The 22,265-nt window shown below is 43.1% G+C and overlaps 1 protein-coding gene across 1 annotated transcript; it reads right to left on the bottom strand.

The window, feature by feature from the left end:
* Positions 1–10,626: 10,626 nt before the first annotated feature.
* Positions 10,627–21,921, bottom strand: LOC141105831 (trypsin-like). The gene is made up of 5 exons (XM_073595964.1): positions 21,864–21,921; positions 19,410–19,560; positions 15,219–15,472; positions 12,412–12,548; positions 10,627–10,776 (listed from the first exon to the last, which is right to left on the bottom strand). Exons 1-5 carry the CDS (start codon positions 21,901–21,903, stop codon positions 10,627–10,629), a joined length of 732 nt encoding a protein of 243 aa, XP_073452065.1. The 5' UTR covers positions 21,904–21,921.
* Positions 21,922–22,265: the final 344 nt, after the last annotated feature.

The following is a 22,265-nucleotide window of genomic DNA, read 5'->3' as shown; positions in this document are numbered from 1 at the left end:
ATTGTGCTCTGCTACACTGCGTTTAGGGACAGGCTCTCTGCCTGTCTCTGAATGCCAACTTAGAGTTGGTCTTAATTGTGTTCAGTTTCATTATCTATCTAATATAATTCCCTATTAAAAAAAAAAAGGTTAAATTGTGTCAAGTAGATAGATACCAAACATACCAAGCCATACAGTAAAATTGTGTAGAACCAAGAAATGGCTAAAACCATTTTCCAAAATTGTCTACAAGGGGGATATTTTCTATGCAGCGCATTAGTTTAGATTTTACAGTAAATGATTAATTATGTCTCTCATTCCAATGTGTGCGATGTGGTAATGCCTAAAATGTTGCGGATTTCTTGTTTACACAAGCATGCATACCCTACACATGTATTTGCATTCATATTTGCCCATGCATCAAAGCAGGGGTTTTTTACATTTTTAAATTTATTTTATTGTTCTTTCATTTTATAAACACTTTTTTTCATTTAGTTTAATTGCCATAACCAGCATTTGGGCGGGGGCCAGTTGGTTCTGAGAGGTACATCGAAACCGAGGAAAGTTATTATTTGGTCCAGTGGAAGTAATAAATAACACGTGGTGAACCGCGGCAAGGTACTTGCTTAACTGTTTCCAGGCAATTTGGTATCACTAACACAGGCAACACAGGTGCAGATGCTCTCAGCAATGTTAGTGACACACTGGAATAGTTCCAGCTCTTAAGTTTTCACCTTGAAAAGGCTTACATTACCAGAGCAGCATCTATGGTATCTATAGTATGGATTGTAAGGAGGACCTTACACCAAAAAAATCCTTGGGTCCCCCCAATATCCATATAAAACCCTTATCTGAGCATGCAGCCCAACAGGCCAGGAAAAGAGAAGGGGAACGAGCGAGTGCACCTGTTCCCCGGAATAAAACCAGGCCATACGCCCTAAACGGGTAAGGTGGTACTTCTGACAGAGCACCCCATGTTTGTTCATCTCAGGTCCTGCCCCCCACCCCCTATATACATGACTACCACTACTCATTTACCAAAACAAGTAAAAAGTAAATGAAGACACAAGACAGTTTTGCCAAATTATTCATTAAAAAAGAAATAAAAATGTTTGGTGAACCCAAAGAGTCAAACCCCATTAAAGATACAGTGATACTAAAGTCTCATTTTTTTTCTTTAAAAATAGAAAACATGTTATACTTACGTGCTCTGTGCAGTAGTTTTACACAGAGCAGCCTGGATCCTCCTCTTCTCAGGTCCTTCTTCGGTGCTCCTGGCCCCTCCCTCCTGTTGAGTGCCCCCCTCAGAAAGCAGCTTGCTATGGAGGCACCCGAGCCCAGCCACAGCTCCCTGGGGAGCTGCATAGAATGTATTAAGATTAAAACAACCTTCTGCCTTTACAACCACTTTAATGGGGTTAAATTATATTGTTGAATATTCTGGCCATTTTTTGGACTGGGCAGGAATGGGGTAATTACTAAGGCAGTGAAACTGATCAAATCACCTGTGCAAAATAATGAACAGCCAATCATGGCGGTCATGTGGTCTTAAACCCTGCCCCGCCTCCTGGAGTCATAAACCTCTTAAAGGTCTGGGAGGTGCTGGCGCTAAGCAGTGGCATCACTAGGGTTGGTGTCACCCGGTGGCGAAAAAATTGGTGTCACCCCCTCCTCCACCAACTACCTCAGTACAGACCCCCCTCCTCTAACTACAGACCCCACTCCATCAATATAGCCCCCCTCCCTCAGTACAGACCCCCTTCCATCAATATAGACCCCCCCACTAAGTACAGACTCCCCTCCCTCAGTACAGACCCTCCGCCATCAGTACAGACCCCCGCTTAGTGCAGACCCCCTTCCTCAGTATGGACCCCCCACTATGTACTGACACCCTCCCTCAGTACAGACTCCCCTCCCCTATTGCAGATCCCCCATCAGTACAGACACCCTCCCTCAGTGCAGAGTCTGCAGACCCCCCTCCATCAGTATCAACCTCCCACCTCAGTGCAGACCCCCCCATCAGTACATACACCCCCCCTCAGTGCTGACCCCCATCAGTATGGAATCCCCCTCTCAGTGCAGACCCCCCATTAGTTTAGAATCCCCCCTCAGTGCAGACTTCCCCATCAGTATAGAATCCCCCCTCAGTGCAGACCCCCAATAGTATAAAATCCCCCCTCAGTGCCAACCCCCATTAGTATAGAATCCCCCTCAGTGCAGAGCCCCCATTAGTATAGAATCCCCCCTCAGTACAGACCCCCATTAGTATAGAATCCCCACTCAGTGCAGACCTCCCATTAGTATAGAATCCCCCCTCAGTGCAGAGCCCCCATTAGTATAGAATCCCCCCTCAATGCAGACCCCCCATTAGTATAGAATCCCCCCTCAGTGCAGACCCCCCATTAGTATAGAACCCCCCCTCAGTGCAGACCCCCTTCCTCAGTATGGAACCCCCACTAAGTACTGACCCCCTCCCTCAGTACAGACCCCCCTCCCTTATTGCAGACCCCCCCATCAGTACAGACACCCTCCCTCAGTGCAGAGTCTGCAGACCCCCCTCTATCAGTATCAACCTCCCACCTCAGTGCAAACCCCCCCATCAGTACATACACCCCCCTTAGTGCTGACCCCCATCAGTATGGAATCCCCCTCTCAGTGCAGACCCCCCCCATTAGTATAGAATCCCCCCTCAGTGCAGACTTCCCCATCAGTATAGAATCCCACCTCAGTGCAGACCCTCAATAGTATAAAATCCCCCTCAGTGCCAACCCCCATTAGTATAGAATCCCCCCTCAGTGCAGAGCCCCCATTAGTATAGAATCCCCCCTCAGTGCAGACCCCCCCATTAGTATAGAATCCCCCCTCAGTGCAGACCTCCCATTAGTATAGAATTCCCCCTCAGTGCAGAGCCCCCATTAGTATAGAACCCCCCCTCAGTGCAGAGCCCCCATTAGTATAGAATCCCCCCTCAGTGCAGACCCCCCTTAGTATAGAATCCCCCCTCAGTGCAGATCCCCCATTAGTATAGAATCCCCCCTCAGTGCAGACCCCCCATTAGTATAGAAAATCCCCCCTGTACATGACCACACACATATACATAAAGTTTACAGACCTCAGAACAGCGCGGACAGATACACACAGCCGTGTGTGTCCCTCGGGCTCCTCCTCCTCCTGTGTGGATGTAAACAGAGAGGAGGGGGAGGCGGCTTCAGTCCACTGCGCTGAGGGACACAGCGCAAGACCTAAGGCACAGATCAGGTCAGCGGGCACTGTTAGAGGTGCGTGCCGCTACCTACGGGTGTCACCCCTCGGGTGGGTGTCACCCGGGTGCAGACTGCACCCCCCGCACCCACCTAACAACGCCACTGGCACTAAGAGGTTAAAGTGTTACTAAACCCAGGACCCTGCATACACTATATCTGGTCTCCCACAGTACACAGAACATGGCAATGCAATAGTTTTAGTAAATATAAACTGTTAAATACCTTTTCTCATCAGCAGTACACAGCAGTCTTGTGACTTTTATATGTGTCTGGCTGAGCACAGATTACAGCTTGTAGGAGGAGTTTTCATTCTCCTCTGACTGTAAATGAAAAACACAAGGCGCCACTCTAAGTGCAGAGATACCGTAAGGTTTATTTTACAAAACTAGGAAAGGTGGTACTCACAAAGGTACATGATTAAAAACATGTTTGCAGTGTTGCCGGAGTGTCCTGGAGTCTGTATGGTCCCGGTTTGGATGGCGTTGGCCTCTGAGGAAGGAGCATAGCTCCGCAAACGCGTTGCCTACATGTCCCGCTACCCGGAAGTGACCTCATCTCACTGACTCCCTGGCTCTCAGCGTGCGTTCCAGCGGCAGGAAGCGACGGCATTCACTGCCGAACCTGTCCATTGGATACCAACGCCATCCAAACCGGGACCATACAGACTTCAGGACACTCCGGCAACACTGCAAACATGTTTTTAATCATGTACCTTTGTGAGTACCACCTTTCCTAGTTTTGTAAAATAAACCTTACGGTATCTGTGCACTTAGAGTGGCGCCTTGTGTTTTTCAGGCTGAATGACCCCTGTCCCTCTGTCTGGACAATGCTGATTGGCCCTGTGCTGAGCACATGCACCCTCCCAAAAAAAAAAAAAAAAAAAAGAACTCTCTAGCAATACCCACCAAACTGAGCATGTGAAAAGTTTCTCCAAGACTCTGTTTTGAATGGGGACTTGTCAGGGCTGGGCTCAGCCCTTCCTTCTCTGAGCTGGCCACTCAGCTGTCGGATAATTGCCAGCTCCTATCTCTCCACAGTTACTCAGCTGTTGATGATATCCTGCTCGTCAGTCCTGCCTACTTAAGCCGTCCAGTCCAGAGGATCTCTGCCTTCGCCTTGGTCAACATCAAAGAAATCTCTTGCGATCCTGTTCAAGACTTGCTTTGCTGACATCCCTTCTGGCTCCAGATCCTGCTTGCTGTTCCACTACATTGATCCCTGACTTCTGGCTTGGCTGACTATCCATTCCGGTTACTGAACTTTGGCTATGTTTTGACTACGTTTGTTCTTTTTACTTTTATTATTAAACAAGTGTGATTTAACTATACTTCTGTCTCGGCCTGATTTCATGGTTTCTGACAGTAGGCGAAGGCCATGAATTCAGAAGATGCAGTCAATCCACTTGTTTGTAATATTTTTCCAGATTGGATGAACTGGATAACTGCATGGATCAGTTTGCCATGACGTTACAAACACTCCTGAGTCGCATGGCTCACCTGGAATCTCCCACTGTGGCCGCCCTGGTACAACCTATGTTGCAGGCCGACCCTGCTTCTGCTCCAGTCTCTGTGCAGGCACCCGTCTCGAGTATTACCTCTATGTCTGGTTCAGCTCTGCTTCCCCAGCGATTTGGGGGCGATCCAAACCAATGCAGAGGGTTTCTCAACCAGGTTGAGATATACTTTGAGATGCCACCCCAGGCGTTTCCCACGGACAGAAGCAAAGTAGGCTTTGTGATATCTTTGCTTTCTGAGAGAGCCTTGGCCTGGGCAAACCCTCTATGGGAGATGCATGTCTTGAGCTATCCTGAGTTTGTGGCTTCGTTTAAAAGGGTATTTGGTGTTCCCGCATGCTCTGCTTCTGCTGCCAAGTGCCTCATGTCCATCGAACAGAGTACGAGAACTGTTGCCAACTACGCCATTGAATTGCGTACTCTGGCAGCAGAGGTTGCGTGGAACAATGAAGCCCTCGTGGCTTCTATTTCTCATGGTCTCTCGGATACCATCAAGGATGAGATAGCAGCCCGTGATATACCCACTGAGCTGCAGAAGTTGATCACTTTGCCATCCTCATTGACTCCAGACTCAGAGAAAGACTCTCTTTTAAGGAGCACTTGCGGAAGCCTCCTGTACATTTGTCTCCATGCTTTGCAGTCCCACCCATGCCTCCCTCACCTCCCATGCCTCCTGGTACCGAGTCGGTCAGTGAAGGTGTACCCATGCACTTGGGTTTCACGCATCTGTCTGCAGATGAGAGAACCTTTAGGAGGAGGAAGAGATTGTGCCTTTATTGTGGCCAGGCAGGTCACTTTTGAAGTCTTGTCCTACCCGTCCAGGGAACGCCCAAACCTTGAGGTCCTGTCACGGACAGACCTTAGGTGGCATTGTTTCATCCCCAGTTATCCAGAAGGATAAGCCTCTGGTTTTGGTCACCCTTTCTTGGGCTGAGTCATCCGTCAAGATGCAGGCCTATTCATTGATGCTGCCTTTGTATCAAAGCACTCAATTCCACTGCAGCTGTGTGACACTCCACTTGCCATTGAGGCTCTTGATGGGAGACCTCTACAGCCTGCCCATGTGACTCATGAGATGGCTCCATTGAGATGAGATAATCCAATTCCAAGTTATTTCCTCACCTAAGTTTCCGCTGGTTATTGGTTATCCTTGGTTACAGAGGCACAACCCCTCTTTTGATTAGCTCCGTGCTGAGGTTCTCTCCTGGTCACTGCAATGCAGTGAGACATGCTTCCAGAAGGTAGCGAAGGTCCTGTGCACCTCTTCACTCTCCTCCCTGCCGGAGGAGTACCGTGATTTTAGCGATGTATTTGACAAAGGTCAAGCTGGTAGTTTGCCTCCACACTGGCCATATGATTGCGCAATTGACCTTCAACCTGGTGCCATACCCCCTCGTGGCCGGGTTTACCCTTTGTCGGTCTTGGAGGATAAGGCCATGGAGGAGTATGTTGCAGACGCACTTTCTCGAGGTTTCATCCGCAAATCCTTGTCTCCTGCTGGTGCTGGTTTCTTCTTTGTGAAGATGAAAAGTGGTGAACCGAGACCTTGTATTGATTATAGGCGGTCTCAATCGTTTCACGATTAAGAATGCCTATCCGATTCCGTTGATTACGGAATTATTTGACCACCTCAAGGGAGCAACTGTTTTCACAAAGCTTGATTTGAGAGGGGCATACAATCTTGTGAGGATCAAGGAGGGTGACGAGTGGAAAACTGCGTTTAATACCAGAACAGGCCATTATGAATACCTCGTAATGCCTTTTGGCCTTTGTAATGCCCGGGTAGTTTTCCAGGAATTTATTAACGATGTCCTCCGAGATTTGTTGCAGTAATGTGTGGTGGTTTATCTCGACGATATCCTCATATTTTCCAAGTCCCTGGAGAGCCACCACAGGTGCCTGTTGTGTGCTTCAGAAACTAAGAGAGAACAATCTCTATTGTAAACTGGAGAAGTGCGAGTTCCATCATGAACAGATTAAATTCCTGGGTTATGTCATTTCCACTGCTGGTTTTTTGATGGACCCAGACAAACTTTTGTCAGTTCTACAGTGGCCCCGACCCATGGGTTTATGTCCTCTGCAGCGTTTCCTGGGCTTTGCCAACTATTATCAGAAGTTCATTCGTAACTTTTCCTCTCTGGTCAAGCCCCTGACTGATATGACCAGAAAGTGATTTAACTGTACTTCTGTCTCGGCCTGATTTCATGGTTTCTGACAAATATCTACTGTGACACCTCCTCCACTTGCTTTCATATTTAATGTTAAAGGCCATGTGATAGACTCACCTGCTAGCCTCTTGCCTACTGACTATGGGACCTGGCTTTTAAGGGGACACTATTCTTTGTGAGGCATATGCCTGGGGACGCTTGGAGTAATGTTACTTTTGATTCAAGTACATGTCTCCCCAAGACACACAGACTCTGGGATACATGTTAAGGGCCTATATGTCACATTTCCAACAAGGACTGCTAGTGCTTCACACGGTGGGACTCATAGCAGATGCTGATGTCATCAGCAAGCCACCTGTCTGGGGTTGTCTGCTATAATGTGTTTATTGCAAGTAGGTCTAGTGTGCCTCCTAAGAGCCCATTCACACAGGGGCAACACGACTTCCAGCACGACTTTGGGAGGCAACTTGGACACGACTTGAGTATGAATCACAGCACGACTTGGGGCAACTTACAACACAACTTGAAGTCGCCTCCAGGACAGGGAACTTTACAAGTGGCCAATCAGAGCTTATCAGCTGTGTGTGAGAAGGAGGGGGGCTGGCTGTTTAGTGGAGGAAATTACTTTCTGTTTCTTTTCTGCTTCCTGTAAAGTTGCCTCAGTATGAACAGTGATCAGACTTGGAGGCAACTTCCATTGAAATCAATGGGTACAAGTTGCCTTCAAGTCGGATTAAAGTAGTACAGGAACCTTTTCTGAAGTCGGAGCGACTGCAGTAGTGTGCATTAAGACAGATCCATTCACTTACATTGATTTTTTCGTGTAGAGCGACTTGAGGCGACTAGGGGCGACTTGGGGCGACTTGAAGTCGGATCCAAAGTTGCCCCTGTGTGAATGGGCTCTGAGGGTCTTTCACCCATTGTTATTTGTGCTAATTAACTCAGCCATTATCTGAAGGTGTTCTATGTTTATACTTATGATAATGTGTATTGTACATTCTGAGCTTGGAGCCAGATGACTCAGATGTGAGACATCTGAGTCATCCAGGTGGTTAATTAAGGATCCTCAGTGATGGGATTAACCATGAATCAGCTGTACCTCGTTAGATAAACCATTGTGCAATGTTTTGGGTAAATATTTGGGTCATTGTTAATGTGGTGAGTGACCTCCTTCTCAAGTGTATAAAAAGCCTGTATTCTTGTTCAAATAAACAGTTCTTATTTGGTTTACTCCAAAACTGTTGTTGCCTAGTTGACATTTTGTTATGTTACAGCCTTATTCCAAAATGTGGTGAGTGACCTCCTTCTCAAGTGTATAAAAGCCTGTATTCTTGTTCAAATAAACACATTATAGCAGACAACCCCAGACAGGTGGCTTACTTATGACATCAGCATCTGCTATGAGTCCCAAAGTGTGAAGCAATCCTTGCTGGAAATGTGACATATTTAGGAACAGCATATGGTGTTTGTTCACTTTTCATTTTTTTTTCTGAACAGGTCAACTATCCCTATAACCATAATATATCAAATTGGTGCTGGAGGTGTCATAAACAAATGGGAACACTATATCACATGTTCTGGACTTGTCCAAAGATCCACCCGTTTTGGCAAAATGTAAAGGCCCTAGTCTTCCTCCTTTTGCAAATTAAAATTCCACTGGATCTGTCTGTGTACCTGCTGAGCCTTACCCCACAGAGGATGTCTAAGGTTACCAGTCAGTTATTGTTTCTCGTACTTACTACTATTAGTTGCTTAACTGCATCCTATTGGAAATGGACACATGGACATACAAGGAAGGTGTTAGGAGTATTTTGTTAAACTACATGACATGCATAGTGCATCTGGAAAGTATTCACAGCACTTAACTTTTTCTACATTTTGTTATGTTACAGCCTTATTCTAAAATGTGGTGAGTGACCTCCTTCTCAAGTGTATAAAAGCCTGTATTCTTGTTCAAATAAACACATTATAGCAGACAACCCCAGACAGGTGGCTTACACATTTTGTTATGTTACAGCCTTATTCCAAAATGGATTAAATTAATTATTTCCCTCAAAATTCAACAAACATTACCCCACAATGACAACGTAAAAGAAGTTTGTTTGAAATCTTTGCAAATCTATAAAAAATAAAAAATGAAAAAATCACATGTACATAAGTATTCACAGCCGTTGCCATGACACTCAAACTTGAGCTCAGGTGCATCCTGTTTCCACTGATCATCCTTGAGATCTTTCTACAACTTGTTAGGAGTCTGCCTGTGGTAAATTTCAGTTGATTGAACATGATTTGAAAAGGCACATACCTGTCTATATAAGGTCTCTCAGTTAACAGTGCATGTCAGAGCACAAACCAAGCCATGAAGTCCGATGAATTGTCTGTAGACCTCTGAGACAGGATTGTATCGAGGCACAGATCTGGGGAAGGGTACAGAAACATTTCTGCAGCATTGAATGTCCCAATGAGCACAGTGGTCTCCATCATCCGTAAATGGAAGAAGTTTGGAACCACCAGGACTCTTCCTAGATCGGTTTTAGTCAGGGAGGTGACCAAGAACCCGATGGTCACTCTGACAGAGGTCCAGCATTTCTCTGTGTAGAGAGGAGAACCTTCCAGAAGAACATCCATCTCTGCAGCACTCCACCAATCAAGCTTGTATGGTAGATTGGCCAGACGGAAGCCACTCCTAAGTAAAAGGCACATGACTGCCCACCTGGAGTTTGTCAAAAGGCAACTGAAGGACTCTCAGACCATGAGAAACAAAATTCTCTGATCTGATGAAACAAAGATTGAACTCTTTGACTTGAATGGCAAGCATCATGTCTGGAGGAAACCAGGCACCTCTCATCACCCGGCCAATACCATCCCTACAGTGAAGCATGGTGGTGGCAGCATCATGCTGTGGAGATGTTTTTTAGCGGCAGGAATAGGGAGACTAGGCAGGATCGGGGGAAAGATGAATGCAGCAATGTACAGAGACATCCTTGATGAAAACATGCTCCAGAGAGCTCTGGACCTTAGACTTGGGTGATTGTTCCTCTTCCAACAGGACAACGACCCTAAGCACAAAGCCAAGATAAGAAAAGAATGGCTATGGGACAATTCTGTAAATGTCCTTGAGTGGCCCAGTCAGAACCCAGACTGGAACCTGAGTGAGCATCTTTGGAGAGATCTGAAAATGGCTGTGCACGGACGCTCCCCATCCAGCCTGATGGAGTTTGAGAGGTCCTGCAATGAAGAATGGGAGAAACTGCCCAAAAATAGGTGTGTCAAGCTTGTAGCATCATACTCAAAAAGACTAGAGGCTGTAATTGGTTTCAAACAAACTTCTTTAACGTTGTCATTATGGGGTATTGTTTGTAGAATTTTGAGCAAAATAATGAATTTTATCCATTTTGGAATAAGGCTGTAACATAACAAAATGTGGAAAAAGTGTAGCGCTGTGAATACTTTCTGGATGCACTGTATATTATAATTGTAGAATTCGTTTTGGGAAGGAAGATGTGAAGTTCTAATAGGAAGGGGTCGATAGAAATGGTGCATCTGTGTATGTGAAACAAGATCTTACATAGAACAAGATTTGATTTCTGTGTTTTTTTATGTTAAGCTGTATTTTGATATGATTGTTTAAAAACATTAAAATATTGTCTAATAAAGATACATTTAAGGTTAAAATTGCAGATACAACATGACATGTTTATTTTTAATTGGCGGCAACAGTGTCTTGGATCCAGGAGTTGTAGTTGCAGACCTTGGTGTAGACTCCAGGATAGTTCCTCTGGGCACAGCCATATCCCCAGGAGACAACACCCTGCAATTCTCCTTTACACACCACAGGGCCACCGGAGTCACCCTGAGGAGAAAAACATGCATTTCACAATTAGTATCCATCAAGTAACTATTGGTTCCAAAGCATTTCTCACAGTTGGAAGTGACAGACAAATATCCGCTGCTCTCTAGTCTCTCAGATTTCGGGTGCTGGCTGAAAGCAAGCCATGCATGCTCCAAATCTAGGCCAAAGAACAAACAAATCAGCTGCACACCGATGACATATTCAACATCATGACCAGAAAAGACCTTGGTCTTAGTCCTCACCCAAAGCCCTCCCTGCTGACACGTTTCATCACAAGTTTAGTTGTAGACTAAGCCTTGAGTGGTGAAATGTGTCCCAGAAGGAGGTCTTTGGGCAGGACTAAGGTCTTTGTTGGAATAAAGTCTTGATGTTGGATACATCATCTGTGTTCAGCAGTTTCGTTTGTTCATTTCTCACAATCCTCACAATTCCACCAGTTGTTTGCTCCCAAGAAAAAAAAAAAAACATTTGTCACATATAACATTCTAACATCATGGACATTTAAAGGGGAAAAATTTAGGTTCAAGAAAAAAAACCTGAAAGTTTTGGGAAAAGACAAAAAATGGAGGTTGATAAAAGAGGCAGACAACTGAGAAGGAAAAGTTAGTGAAGGAGAGTGCAGTACATATATACTTATACGTACGTACATATACGTACTGTACAATAACAGCAATTAAAGCGGATTTAAACCCAACCACAAAAAAATGTAATAAAATATGTAGTGGCTGCATTCGTTTTCTCTTTTAAAAGATTTTTCACCTGATGATTCAGTAACACACCTCCTGTCCTAAGTTGAGAATGTTCACTTACTACACTATATCTATGAAGAAAAACATTGTTGACCTAGGACAGGGAATGCACCTGGACTACTGAACACCTTCCACTTTCCCCGTCTCAATCGTATCATGGGGAGGGGTCCTGTAGTCCAGAGAGAAAACTGAGAAGGCCTGTTAAGACTGCTTGAGATTTCTCTACAGCAGAGGACATAGGAGCTCGCTGGATTTTGGGCAAGGTCCCCTGGTTGTTTTCTTTATTTGCAATGTGTGTTTACTATAGAGAAGATATACTGTATATACATAAATATATATATATATATATATATATATATACACACACACACACACACAAGGGTTCTTCAAAAAGTTACCACACTTTTTTAAACTCTATTATAGTATAATATATAATATAAGACCCCTCGTATATACACTATATTGTCAAAATTATTGGGAGCTATTTAAAGTAAATAAATGATGTATAATTATGTGTAATGTTTCTTTTCCCTTGATCTTTTAGACGTAGCAAATGCATAGCAGTTACGTTTTCCTAACGTCTTGTATAGGGTTGCCACTTGTCGGGGATTCACCCGGACAGTCCGGGTTTTGAATCATGTGTTTGGGTTTCAGTCTGCCTGAATCCTGGACACAATATTCAGACAGGAATGTGGCTTGGAACAAGGCTTGACAGGAGGGGGCGCCCGAAGGTGTCTCATGTCTGTTATCCTATAGTGTATACTAAAAAAAAAAAAAAAAAAAAAAAAAATGTGACTGTGCGCCTCTAAAAGGTTTGGCTAAAAGAAAAAGTGACAACCCTAGTCCTGTAGGTCCCTTTGCTAAAAACAAAGACAAAACACATTACCTGGCAGGAATCTTTCCCTCCTTCCAAGTAGCCAACGCAGATCATGTTATCTGTGATTTCTCCAGGATAGGCACTGTTGCACTGAGCATCAGTCAGGACAGGAGCATCAACACAATGCAGGAGATCTGGATAATTGGCTGACAAAAAAAAGAAAGAAGAAAGAGGTTGATGTAAAGCCAAACTCCAGGCACAATAACTATTTTAAATATGTTCTCTAATACCTGCAAAGGATATAAAGCCATGTTGTGTGCACCAAATGCCTTTGCAAATCCAGATATTACCTTGTAAAAGTAGCAGTGATATAATTGTTGTGCTGTACACAGCCTGTGCAGAGAGCAGAGCTGTGGGAGGGGCCAAGTGGGAGGGGCCAACTATACTTACTACAGGCTGCCTACAAAAAGCTACAGGAGGGGGCAGAGACAAGACCAGTCACCCTGCACAAGGAGAGAGAGCAGTAGTAGCCAGCCCTCCTTTACCGGGCCCAGGCCCCATCAGTTCAAAAGGGGGGACCCGGACACCTCCTGGTCACCTCCCGAGCAGGAGTGATGGCTGCACTGCCCTGCTCTATGGCTGCACTGCCCTGCTCTATTGCCAACTCTTGTGCCCCCCCCCCCTGCAACTCTGCTGCCTTCTTCTATTTCTCCCACCGGCTGCGCTACAGGGGGATTGGTATCTGCGCCCCCACTCCCCTGCTGACCAAGCTCCCCTGTGTGCCCCCCCTCCTTCCCAGCAGGGCTGCTGGCTTTCCTACTCTCCTCTCTCACCAGCAGCTGCTGAGGGCACACAGGGGGATGTTTCAGGATGGAGAGCGGAGGGAGAGAGGGCTTTGGGTCAGGGCATTAAAAAATGTCTTGTTTCCTGAATGAACACAGTGAGTGATTGGTACTGATCACTCACTATGTTCATTCATCACGGATGCATAGTAAATTGTATTTACTATGCTTCAGTTTGTCAATGAACAGGAAACCTTAGAGCACTTCCCATTTATTCACTATCCAGTGCAGCTCAGACTGGGCAATCCCTTTTCTCAATTCCTTTCTCCGTCTCAAATGTGAGACATCGAGGGTCTGTTTAGACACCTGATAATTCACCAATACCCCCAAACAGGGCTGTTAAAAAAATGTGAAAAAAAAAAGGAGGGGGCCCTGTCAGGTATGCTTTAAGGGGCGCTGGGATTTCTAACAGCAGCCCTGGCGGTCTTTATTACAGGAGGCTCCTGTACAGAGGAGGCCATGCATCGTATATGGAAGAGGTATTTCTACGACTTCTGTATATGACAGCTTCCCACTGTCATCGGTCCCTAAGGCACTAGGGGTGTCCCTAGAAACCACTGATGTCATAGGGAATCCCCGCCCTCTTTAACCACTTTATCTCCGGAAGATTTGCCCCCCTTTCTGACAGCCATTTTTTATGATAAGGCATTGCGTTAATTTTACTGACAATTGCGCGGTCGTGCCCTTTTTTCACCACAAATAGAGCTTTATTTTGGTGGTATTTGATCACCTCTGCGTTTATTTTTTTGCACTATAAACAAAAAAAAGGCTGACAATCTTGAAAAAAAAAATTTTTTTTTCTTTCTTCTATAAAACATATCCAATAAAAAATAAATGAAAAAAAAAAATCAGATTTCTTCATCAATTTTGGCCAATATATATTCTGCTACATGTTTTTGGTAAAAAAAAATTCCCAATAAGCGTATATATTGATTGGTTTGTGCAAAAGTTATATCGTCTACAAACTATGGGATATTTTTATTTATTTCATTATTTAAAATTTTTTTTACTAGTAATTGCGGACACTCTGATGCTAACTGTACTAATGACACTGGCTGGGAAGGGGTTAACATCGTGGGCGATGAAAAGGTTAACTGTGTGCCTAGCCAGTGTTTTAGTGTACTGTGGAGGAGGTGCTTTTACTATGAGAAGACATGGATCCATGTTGCTGCTTTGCAGGAACACAAGATCCATGCCTTCCCTACTGACAGAATGGCAATCTGCCTTGTTTACATAGACAGACTACCGTTCTGCCTGTGTAACGAATGATCGCCGGGAACCTGTGGACATTGAATCTGCGGTACCCACTGATCGACTCCCACTGAATATAATAACAGTGGGAGCGAGGCGCTGGAAGAGCCGGATCACATATATATATATATATATTGCGGCAATACCTCACATGTGTGGTTTAAACACCATTTACTTATGTAGGCGCGACTTATGCATGTGATGGCTTCTGTGCGCAAGCATGGAGGGATGGGGTGCTTTAACCACTTGCTTACTGCGCACTTCAACCCCCTTCTTGCCCAGGCCAATTTTCAGCTTTCAGCACTGTCACTCTTTGAATGACAATTGCACGGTCATGCAACACTGCACCCAAATGACATTTTTATTACTTTTTTTCCCTCAAATATAGCTTTCTTTTGGTGGTATTTAATCACTGCTGTTTTTTTTTTTTTTTTTTTTTTTGTTGCTAAAAAAATGAAAAGAGGACGAAAATGTTGAAAAAAACCAAAGCATTTTTTCAACTCTTCTGGGAAGGCTGTCCACAAGGTTTAGGAGTGTGTCTATGGGAATGTTTAACTTATGTATACTTAAACTAGAGAAGGAGATGCATTTTTTTAATCATATTTACTCTGCCTGCTAATTTCTTCTTTTTTCTTTACATTCAAATGCTCAGGAAAAGGCAGTAGATGTGCAAGTCAAATAGTTATGCAGAGTAGATGTAAATCTATTGGTTTCTGGAAAAAAAATCTGAATGGCAGAAAATATTCAACATATGTAAGAAAATTATAGATCCTTCAGACTTACAGCCGCTGCTAAGTGTATTTCCCCAGCCAGAGATCAGACAGCTGGTCCCAGCGGAGGTACAGCTGGATGGAAGGGGTATGACTTTCACATAGTTATTGAGAACAGCTGGAGTGGAGAGCTTGATCAGGAGAATGTCGTTGTCCAGGGTCCTGGAATTGTACTTGGGATGTCTGATGGACTTGGAGTTGCTGATAAACTGTTCGGTACCTTCACTTACAAAGATGTTGTGTTCTCCCAGTCTGACTTCCACCTTTCTTTAGATAACAAGATCACAGTGTACATGTAACAACAGTACTCTTCACATGAACATGCCATAACATTTGTATTGTATTTTTGGCAAAAATTGCTATTCATTGCTAACTTCACTGGAGCAATAGTGAATTACAGAAAACATATTCTACTAAATTATCTCTGGTGAATTTCGCCAAATTAATTTCTCCAAAAATAGATTTTTTACAATTGTTTAGTTCATCCACACACAAGATGTGGTAGCCATAGATATTAATATTATTAGTGTTGTAGTTGTTAATAATAATTATAATAATAATAATCACAACAACAATTATTATTATTAACAACAACACCAATAATAACAATAATGTTATTAATAGTTATTATTATTATTATTATTATTATTATTATTGCTATTAGTAATAATAATATTCACAGAAATATTATTAGCAAAATACTGACAATCACCTGGATCATCACCTGTCATCTGGATTACTACAGACCAGTATCAAAATGATAAAGCATATACTGAAATATTCTACAACAAAAACAAAACCCGAATGACACCCGGAGCTATACATCCATAATTACTATTGCAATAATAATAATAACTATTAATATTATCATTGTTATTATTATTGTTAATAATAATAAATCATATTATTATTCATACTATTGTTGTTGATAATAATAATAATAACAACAACAATAATAATAATTATTATTATTAACAACACCAATAATAACAATAATACTATTATTATTATTATTGTAATATCAATTATGGGAGTATAGCTCTAGGTGTCTTTCGATTTTTGTTTTTTATTGTAGAATATTTCAGTATATGCTTTATCATTTCGATATTGGTCTGTAGTAGTTCAGATGACAGGGTGGTTTTCAATATTTTTTTAATAATATTATTGTGAATATTATTATTACTAATAACAATAATAATACAAATATAGTTAATATATTATTGTTCATAAATAATAATAATAATAATAATAATAATAAAATAATAAAAAAAGTTTCAAAGAAAATATATTTTCCTCTAAACTTAATGCAGTAGTAAACCCCAGGTGGTTAAAAAAAAAATATTCCCTGCAAGGCAATGTCATAATGTGCTAGTATGCATCGCATGCTAGCACATTATGAGAAACTTACCTTAAAAAGAACACCCTCCAGCGCTGCAATTTCACAGCTGAGAGGGCTGACATCTTCCCCTGATCTTCCTCTGAGTATGTGGCCTCCGGCTGAATGAGTGGCTGGGGCGTGATGACTTCACTCCCTGCGGTAGCTGCCGTTTATGGCATGGGCTATGAAGGTCCGGTACTGTAGGACAGACCTTCAGACCGCATGCGCTGGTGATGTCATTGGCCGCATGCACTCTTAAATTATCCTAAATTGTGCAAGTTTAGGAGATATTCACAGTATCTACAGGTAAGCCTTATTATAGGCTTACCTGTACCTACAAGTGGTGTAACAGAGTTTACACCCACTCTAATCTTATCTTATCTTATCTTATCTTATCTTATTTTTTTTATTTTTTCTACTATTTAACATATTATGGGGCAGAATATATAAGGGGAGATTTAGTAAAACTGGTGCACACAGAATCTGGTGCAGCTCTGCATAGTAACCAATCAGCTTCCAGGTTTTATTGTCAAAGCACAAATGAACAAGCTGAAGTTAGAAGCTGGTTACTATGCACAGCTGCACAAGATTATGTGTGCATCAGTTTTAGTAAATCTCTCCCATAGATCTATTCATATCAATCCTTATTTCCCAACAAAGCTCACATTTCCCCACAACACACATTTGCACACTACAAGCAATATAGTATAGTATGTTTTTAGTAGGAAACGGGAAGCAGCAGATGGAAACCCACACAAGCGGGGGGAGGACATAACCACATGCAGATAGTATGGGACTTGGACCCAACACTGCAGAGAAAGAATGCTTTCAATGCACACTTCTAAACAATTCCAACTCCAGGGTATTCTTTTTCTCAACATCCACCATGGCATTTAGAAAACAAATCTGAGGCTGCAATGCTTACTATCAGTTCTGACCTTTCTCCCACAGTACCTGTTGTCCACCACAAGATGTCATTGTTCTTCCAGGTAACATACTGCTGTAGTTTTCAAGGTGAGAAGGGTTACCGTTGAGATTGGGGGGGGGGGCACAGAACCAAGAACTGGGCTTAGGGTGTGCATTAAACGAAACCTCAAAGTGTTTTGGGCACTTAAAACCCAAGTGCTAAGCAGAGCTTAGCACTTGGGTTTTAAGTATTGAATATGCAATAAAAAATAAACATAACATACTGTTGGGAGGGCCTCATGGGGTTCATTTTGGGAGCTGCAAAGCCCGGTGTTGGGCTTTAAAGTGTTACTAACCAACTACAGTAAAATCAGTCTGTATATGCAGTAAAGAATGCTTGTTATACTCACTGTGGGACCTTAAAAGTAGTGAGTGTACAGTTTGTATAACAGTGTAAATCTGCTGTCCCCTCAAAATAACTCAACACACAGCCATTAATGTCTAAACTGCTGGCAACAAAAGTGAGTACACCCCTAAGTGAAATTGTCCAAATTGGGCCCAGAGTGTCAATATTTTTTGTGACCACCATTATTTTTCAGCACTGCCTTAACCCTCTTGGGCATGGAGTTCACCAGAACTTCACAGGTTGCCACTGGAGTCCTCTTCCACTCCTCCATGATGACATCACAGAGCTGGTGGATGTTAGAGACCTTGCAGATGCTCAATAGGATTTAGGTCTGGAGACATGCTTGGCCAGTCCATCACGCTTACCCTCAGCTTCTTTAGCAAGGCAGTGGTGGTCACTCGTTACAACCAAGGTATGCAGAATACCATCTCTGAACACACAACACATCAAATCTTGAAGCAGATGGGCTACAACAGCAAAAGACCACACTGGGTGCCACTCCTGTCAGCTAAGAACAGGAAACCGAGGCTACAATTCACACAGGTTCACTAAAATTGGTCAATAGAAGATTGGAAAAACGTTGTCTGGTCAGATGAGTCTCGATTTCAGCTGTGACATTCAGATGGTGGGGTCAGAATTTGGCGTAAACAACATGAAAGCATGGATCCATCCTGCCTTGTATCCATGGTTCAGCTGGTGGTGGTGTAATGGTGTGGGGGATATTTTCTTGGCACACTTTGGGCCCCTTAGTACCAATTGAGCATTGTTTAAATGCCATGCCCTATCTGAGTATTGTTGATGACCATGTCCATCCCTTTATGACTACAGTGTACTCATCTTCTGATGGCTCCTTCCAGCAGGATAATGCACCATGTCACAAAGCTCAAATCATCTCATCACTGGATTCTTGAACATGACAATGAGGTCACTGTACTCCAATGGCCTCCACAGTCACCACATCTCAATCCAATATAACAACTATGGGATGTGGTGGAATGGGAGATTGGCATCATGGATGTGCAGCCGACAAATCTGCAGCAACTGTGTGATGCTATCATGTCAATATGGACCAAAATCTTTGAGGAATGTTTCCAACATCTTGTTGAATCCATGCCACGAAGAATGAAGGCAATTCTGAAGGTAAAAGGGGGTCCAACCCGGTACTAGCAAGGTGTACCTAATAAAGTGGCCGGTGAGTGTATATAGTCACAAAGCAAATCCACTTTGTGTGCACCCTATTATAGCCAGTTATAACCTTGCAAAGGTAGCATTGAGATCATCCCTGGGCTGTACATAGCCTGTGCTGAGAGCAGAGCTGTGGGAGGGACCCAGCAACTTCACCTACTACAGGCTGCCTGCAGAAAACTACAGGAGGGGGCGGAGACGAGACCAGTCACCCTGCACAAGGAAAGAGAGCAGCAGTGAGTGGTCTTTATTACAGGAAACTCCTGTAGACAACGGTTCATTTGGATTTCTTCATTCATTAATTCATTCATTATTCATTCTTTACTTACTGTTTATGGCAGTGAGCAGCAGAGACCACCCATTGGCTGTTGATTAGGGACCCTCCACAGAAGTGATAGCCGGCATTCAATGACACCTGCCAGGGCACAGAGTTCTTGGTACAGACATAACCTCCAACAATCTTATCGTCGTCAAGGGCAGCTGCAAGGAACAGCATGTTGAAAATGACACGCTAGAGGCTCATGTATAAATATCCACATATTCCTGACTCCCAACATGATAACATCTATTATCTGGCACAACTTGGTAAAGGCATAAAGCATCTAGGAATAAAAATGATTTGTTCTTTAATGCATTCATTCCTTTTAATCGTTTACATCTTTTAGAAGTTTGCAAGGAAAATACGTGATTTTATGTCTTTTGCTGCCAGAACCGTTTTTACTTTTTTTGCACATATGTTTAAAAAATCATTTTAGGCCTGAAGATTAGGTAAAACCTCCAAAATGATATATTTTTTTGGAAGTAGACACCCTGGAGAATAAAATGGTGGTAGATCCAATCTTTTATGTCAGACAATATTTGCGCAACGGTTTATCAAGCACACATTTTTTAGTAACAAATACACAATAGTTCATTTGTGGGAGCACTTGCAGTTGCCTCTTCTATAGGCCAAGCAGGAGAGTTTCTAGCAGCAAGTATCTACAGGATTCCTGTAGCTCTCCAATCTCTAGGTCCTAAAGGCTTGATGGGAGAGAAAGATCTCAAAGCACCATACCCACAGAGCAAAAGCACAGCAGAGAAAACCATTTGGCAGGAAACATCTCAAATATTTAATACATTTCCAGCACATATCTCTTTCCCCCTCAACCCCCAATATCCAGTGGTTTGCTGACCCAGATAGCAAGCAATTTTGCTACAAGTTTGAAAATGACTTGCTAAGCTATTGCTAGACTTGCCAGGCTTTACAAGTTTGTTGCACAATTGCAGCAAGTCCGCATTGCATGACTCCAGATCAACTTTCTTTGCAAACATTCTGCAAGTCTGCTGCAAGTTCTGGTTCCGTTATGTTGTGCAATAGTCATCCCACCACAGGGGTCACTGTGACTGAATTTGCATGCTATAGACTTGCAGAGCTCTTGCTGTAGACTCGCCAATGCAACTTTGCTCTTGCTAGAGACTTGCCATGCAAATTTGCTACAAATTGTAAAAGTGTCAACTAGAACTTGTGCTTCAAGTGCTCCGCAATTGTACAACTTGCCAGTGAAAATGTGCAGCAAGTTAACAGACTTACAATTCAACATTGCCACAAATTTGTGGCCAGTTATCCTTACGATCTGGGTGAGTGATTAAATATTCATAACTGTCAGGAACATCATGTCAGCCATCAGAGAGTTCTGTCAGCTATAAGGCTCGTGCACATAAATGTGCATGTTTTTTCCTGAATCTGCTTGACCCGGATTTCATCTGATCTGCCTCTGGATTACCCCTGCTTGTTTATGTCTACTTGTTATCTGTGTTCCCAGACCTCGGCCTGGACTCTTGACCAAGATTTAACCTATCAATTCTGTACCTTGTTGCCAACCCCTGCTTGTCCCTGACCTTGATCCTGCTCATGATTTGGTGCCCTCCTGCTTGGTTGTTATCAAACTCAGTTGTGACCCGGCTCTGCTCTCTACTGGTCTGAGTGAAGTTGGGCTGCCCTCATCTCAGGACTTCTGCTTGCCTGGAACCAGATCTCTCATGTTCAAGTCTGCGGTCCTGTCTCAACCTTCATTGGTGCTCAGATGGGAATTGTGCAAGAGGCCACCCTCATTATCTCGAGCTCCTCATAAAGGTACGTGACAATAAGACAGCTGTAACATTCTCAAGCATAGTATGTAGGACATGCTCAACAGCATCTGCCAAAGAAAAATGGCTCTGTGTGCTTAGGAAACACAAGGATACGAAGATAGGATATCAGTAGCCCACTGCTTCCTATAGTTCCCACAAAGGTACAGAAATGTCCCTACACTTGAAAATAATTGGATGATTTTAATAAATACAGCTTCATCCTATTCACTAAAATATTAAAACTTCCCCTTTCCTTTCCTAACTGATTCATTCTCTTCCATCTGGAAGTACTTTCCTTGACTAAGCCCTTCAGGAAAATTCCAATATTGCTTTATTTCCACCAACTAAACCATGACCCTTGGACAACTCAGAAACTGTATTTATGATTTTAAAGAAATTCACTTTGGTATTTGAATATAGTCAAGTGAGCAAATGAAAAGCAATTCCATAATTAAAGGAAAAAATCTGAAAAGGTGTAGGACAGGGGTCTCAAATTGGCGGCCCTCCAGTTGTTGCGAAACTACAACTCCCATGAGACATTGCCAATGCTGACAGTTACAAGCATGACTCCCACAGGCAGAGGAAAGATGGGACTTGTAGTTTTGCAATAGCTGGAGGGTCGCCAGTTTGAGACCCCTGGTGTAGCATTTATATCCATACAAAGTTAGACTCACCAGCTGCCCCAAGGAGCACAAAAACCACAAGAAGCTTCATGTTGGAAACCTTAGCCTTATCTGAATATCAGCACTATTTATACATTATTAGAGTTTGAAACTCCCTCAAGTTACTATTTAGAGCAGTGAATGTGATATAGATGAAGGCATATTTATGGGTGTCCTTGCTCACAAACCTATTTCTGAAATGTAAGCCAAATGGAAATTATCCCACGAGTGCTAGTATCTGATCAAGAAAAAGACCATATGGCATTTTCCTTTTCATAACAAACACAGCTCTCTTCATCTAGAGACACTGTAGGTTTGCCAAAAACATAACAATTTTTGCCTGGAATTACAATTTAATCCTAATTCCACGTCTAATGTTCCTTTAGATAGTTTGTTTGGGGCAAGGGGGTTGTA

The sequence above is a fragment of the Aquarana catesbeiana genome, linkage group LG08 (genome assembly GCF_042186555.1).
Source record: "Aquarana catesbeiana isolate 2022-GZ linkage group LG08, ASM4218655v1, whole genome shotgun sequence".
Taxonomy (NCBI): Eukaryota; Metazoa; Chordata; class Amphibia; order Anura; family Ranidae; genus Aquarana; species Aquarana catesbeiana.
Note: the sequence above shows the minus strand (reverse complement) of the source record. Positions and strands in the feature narration are given on the sequence as shown.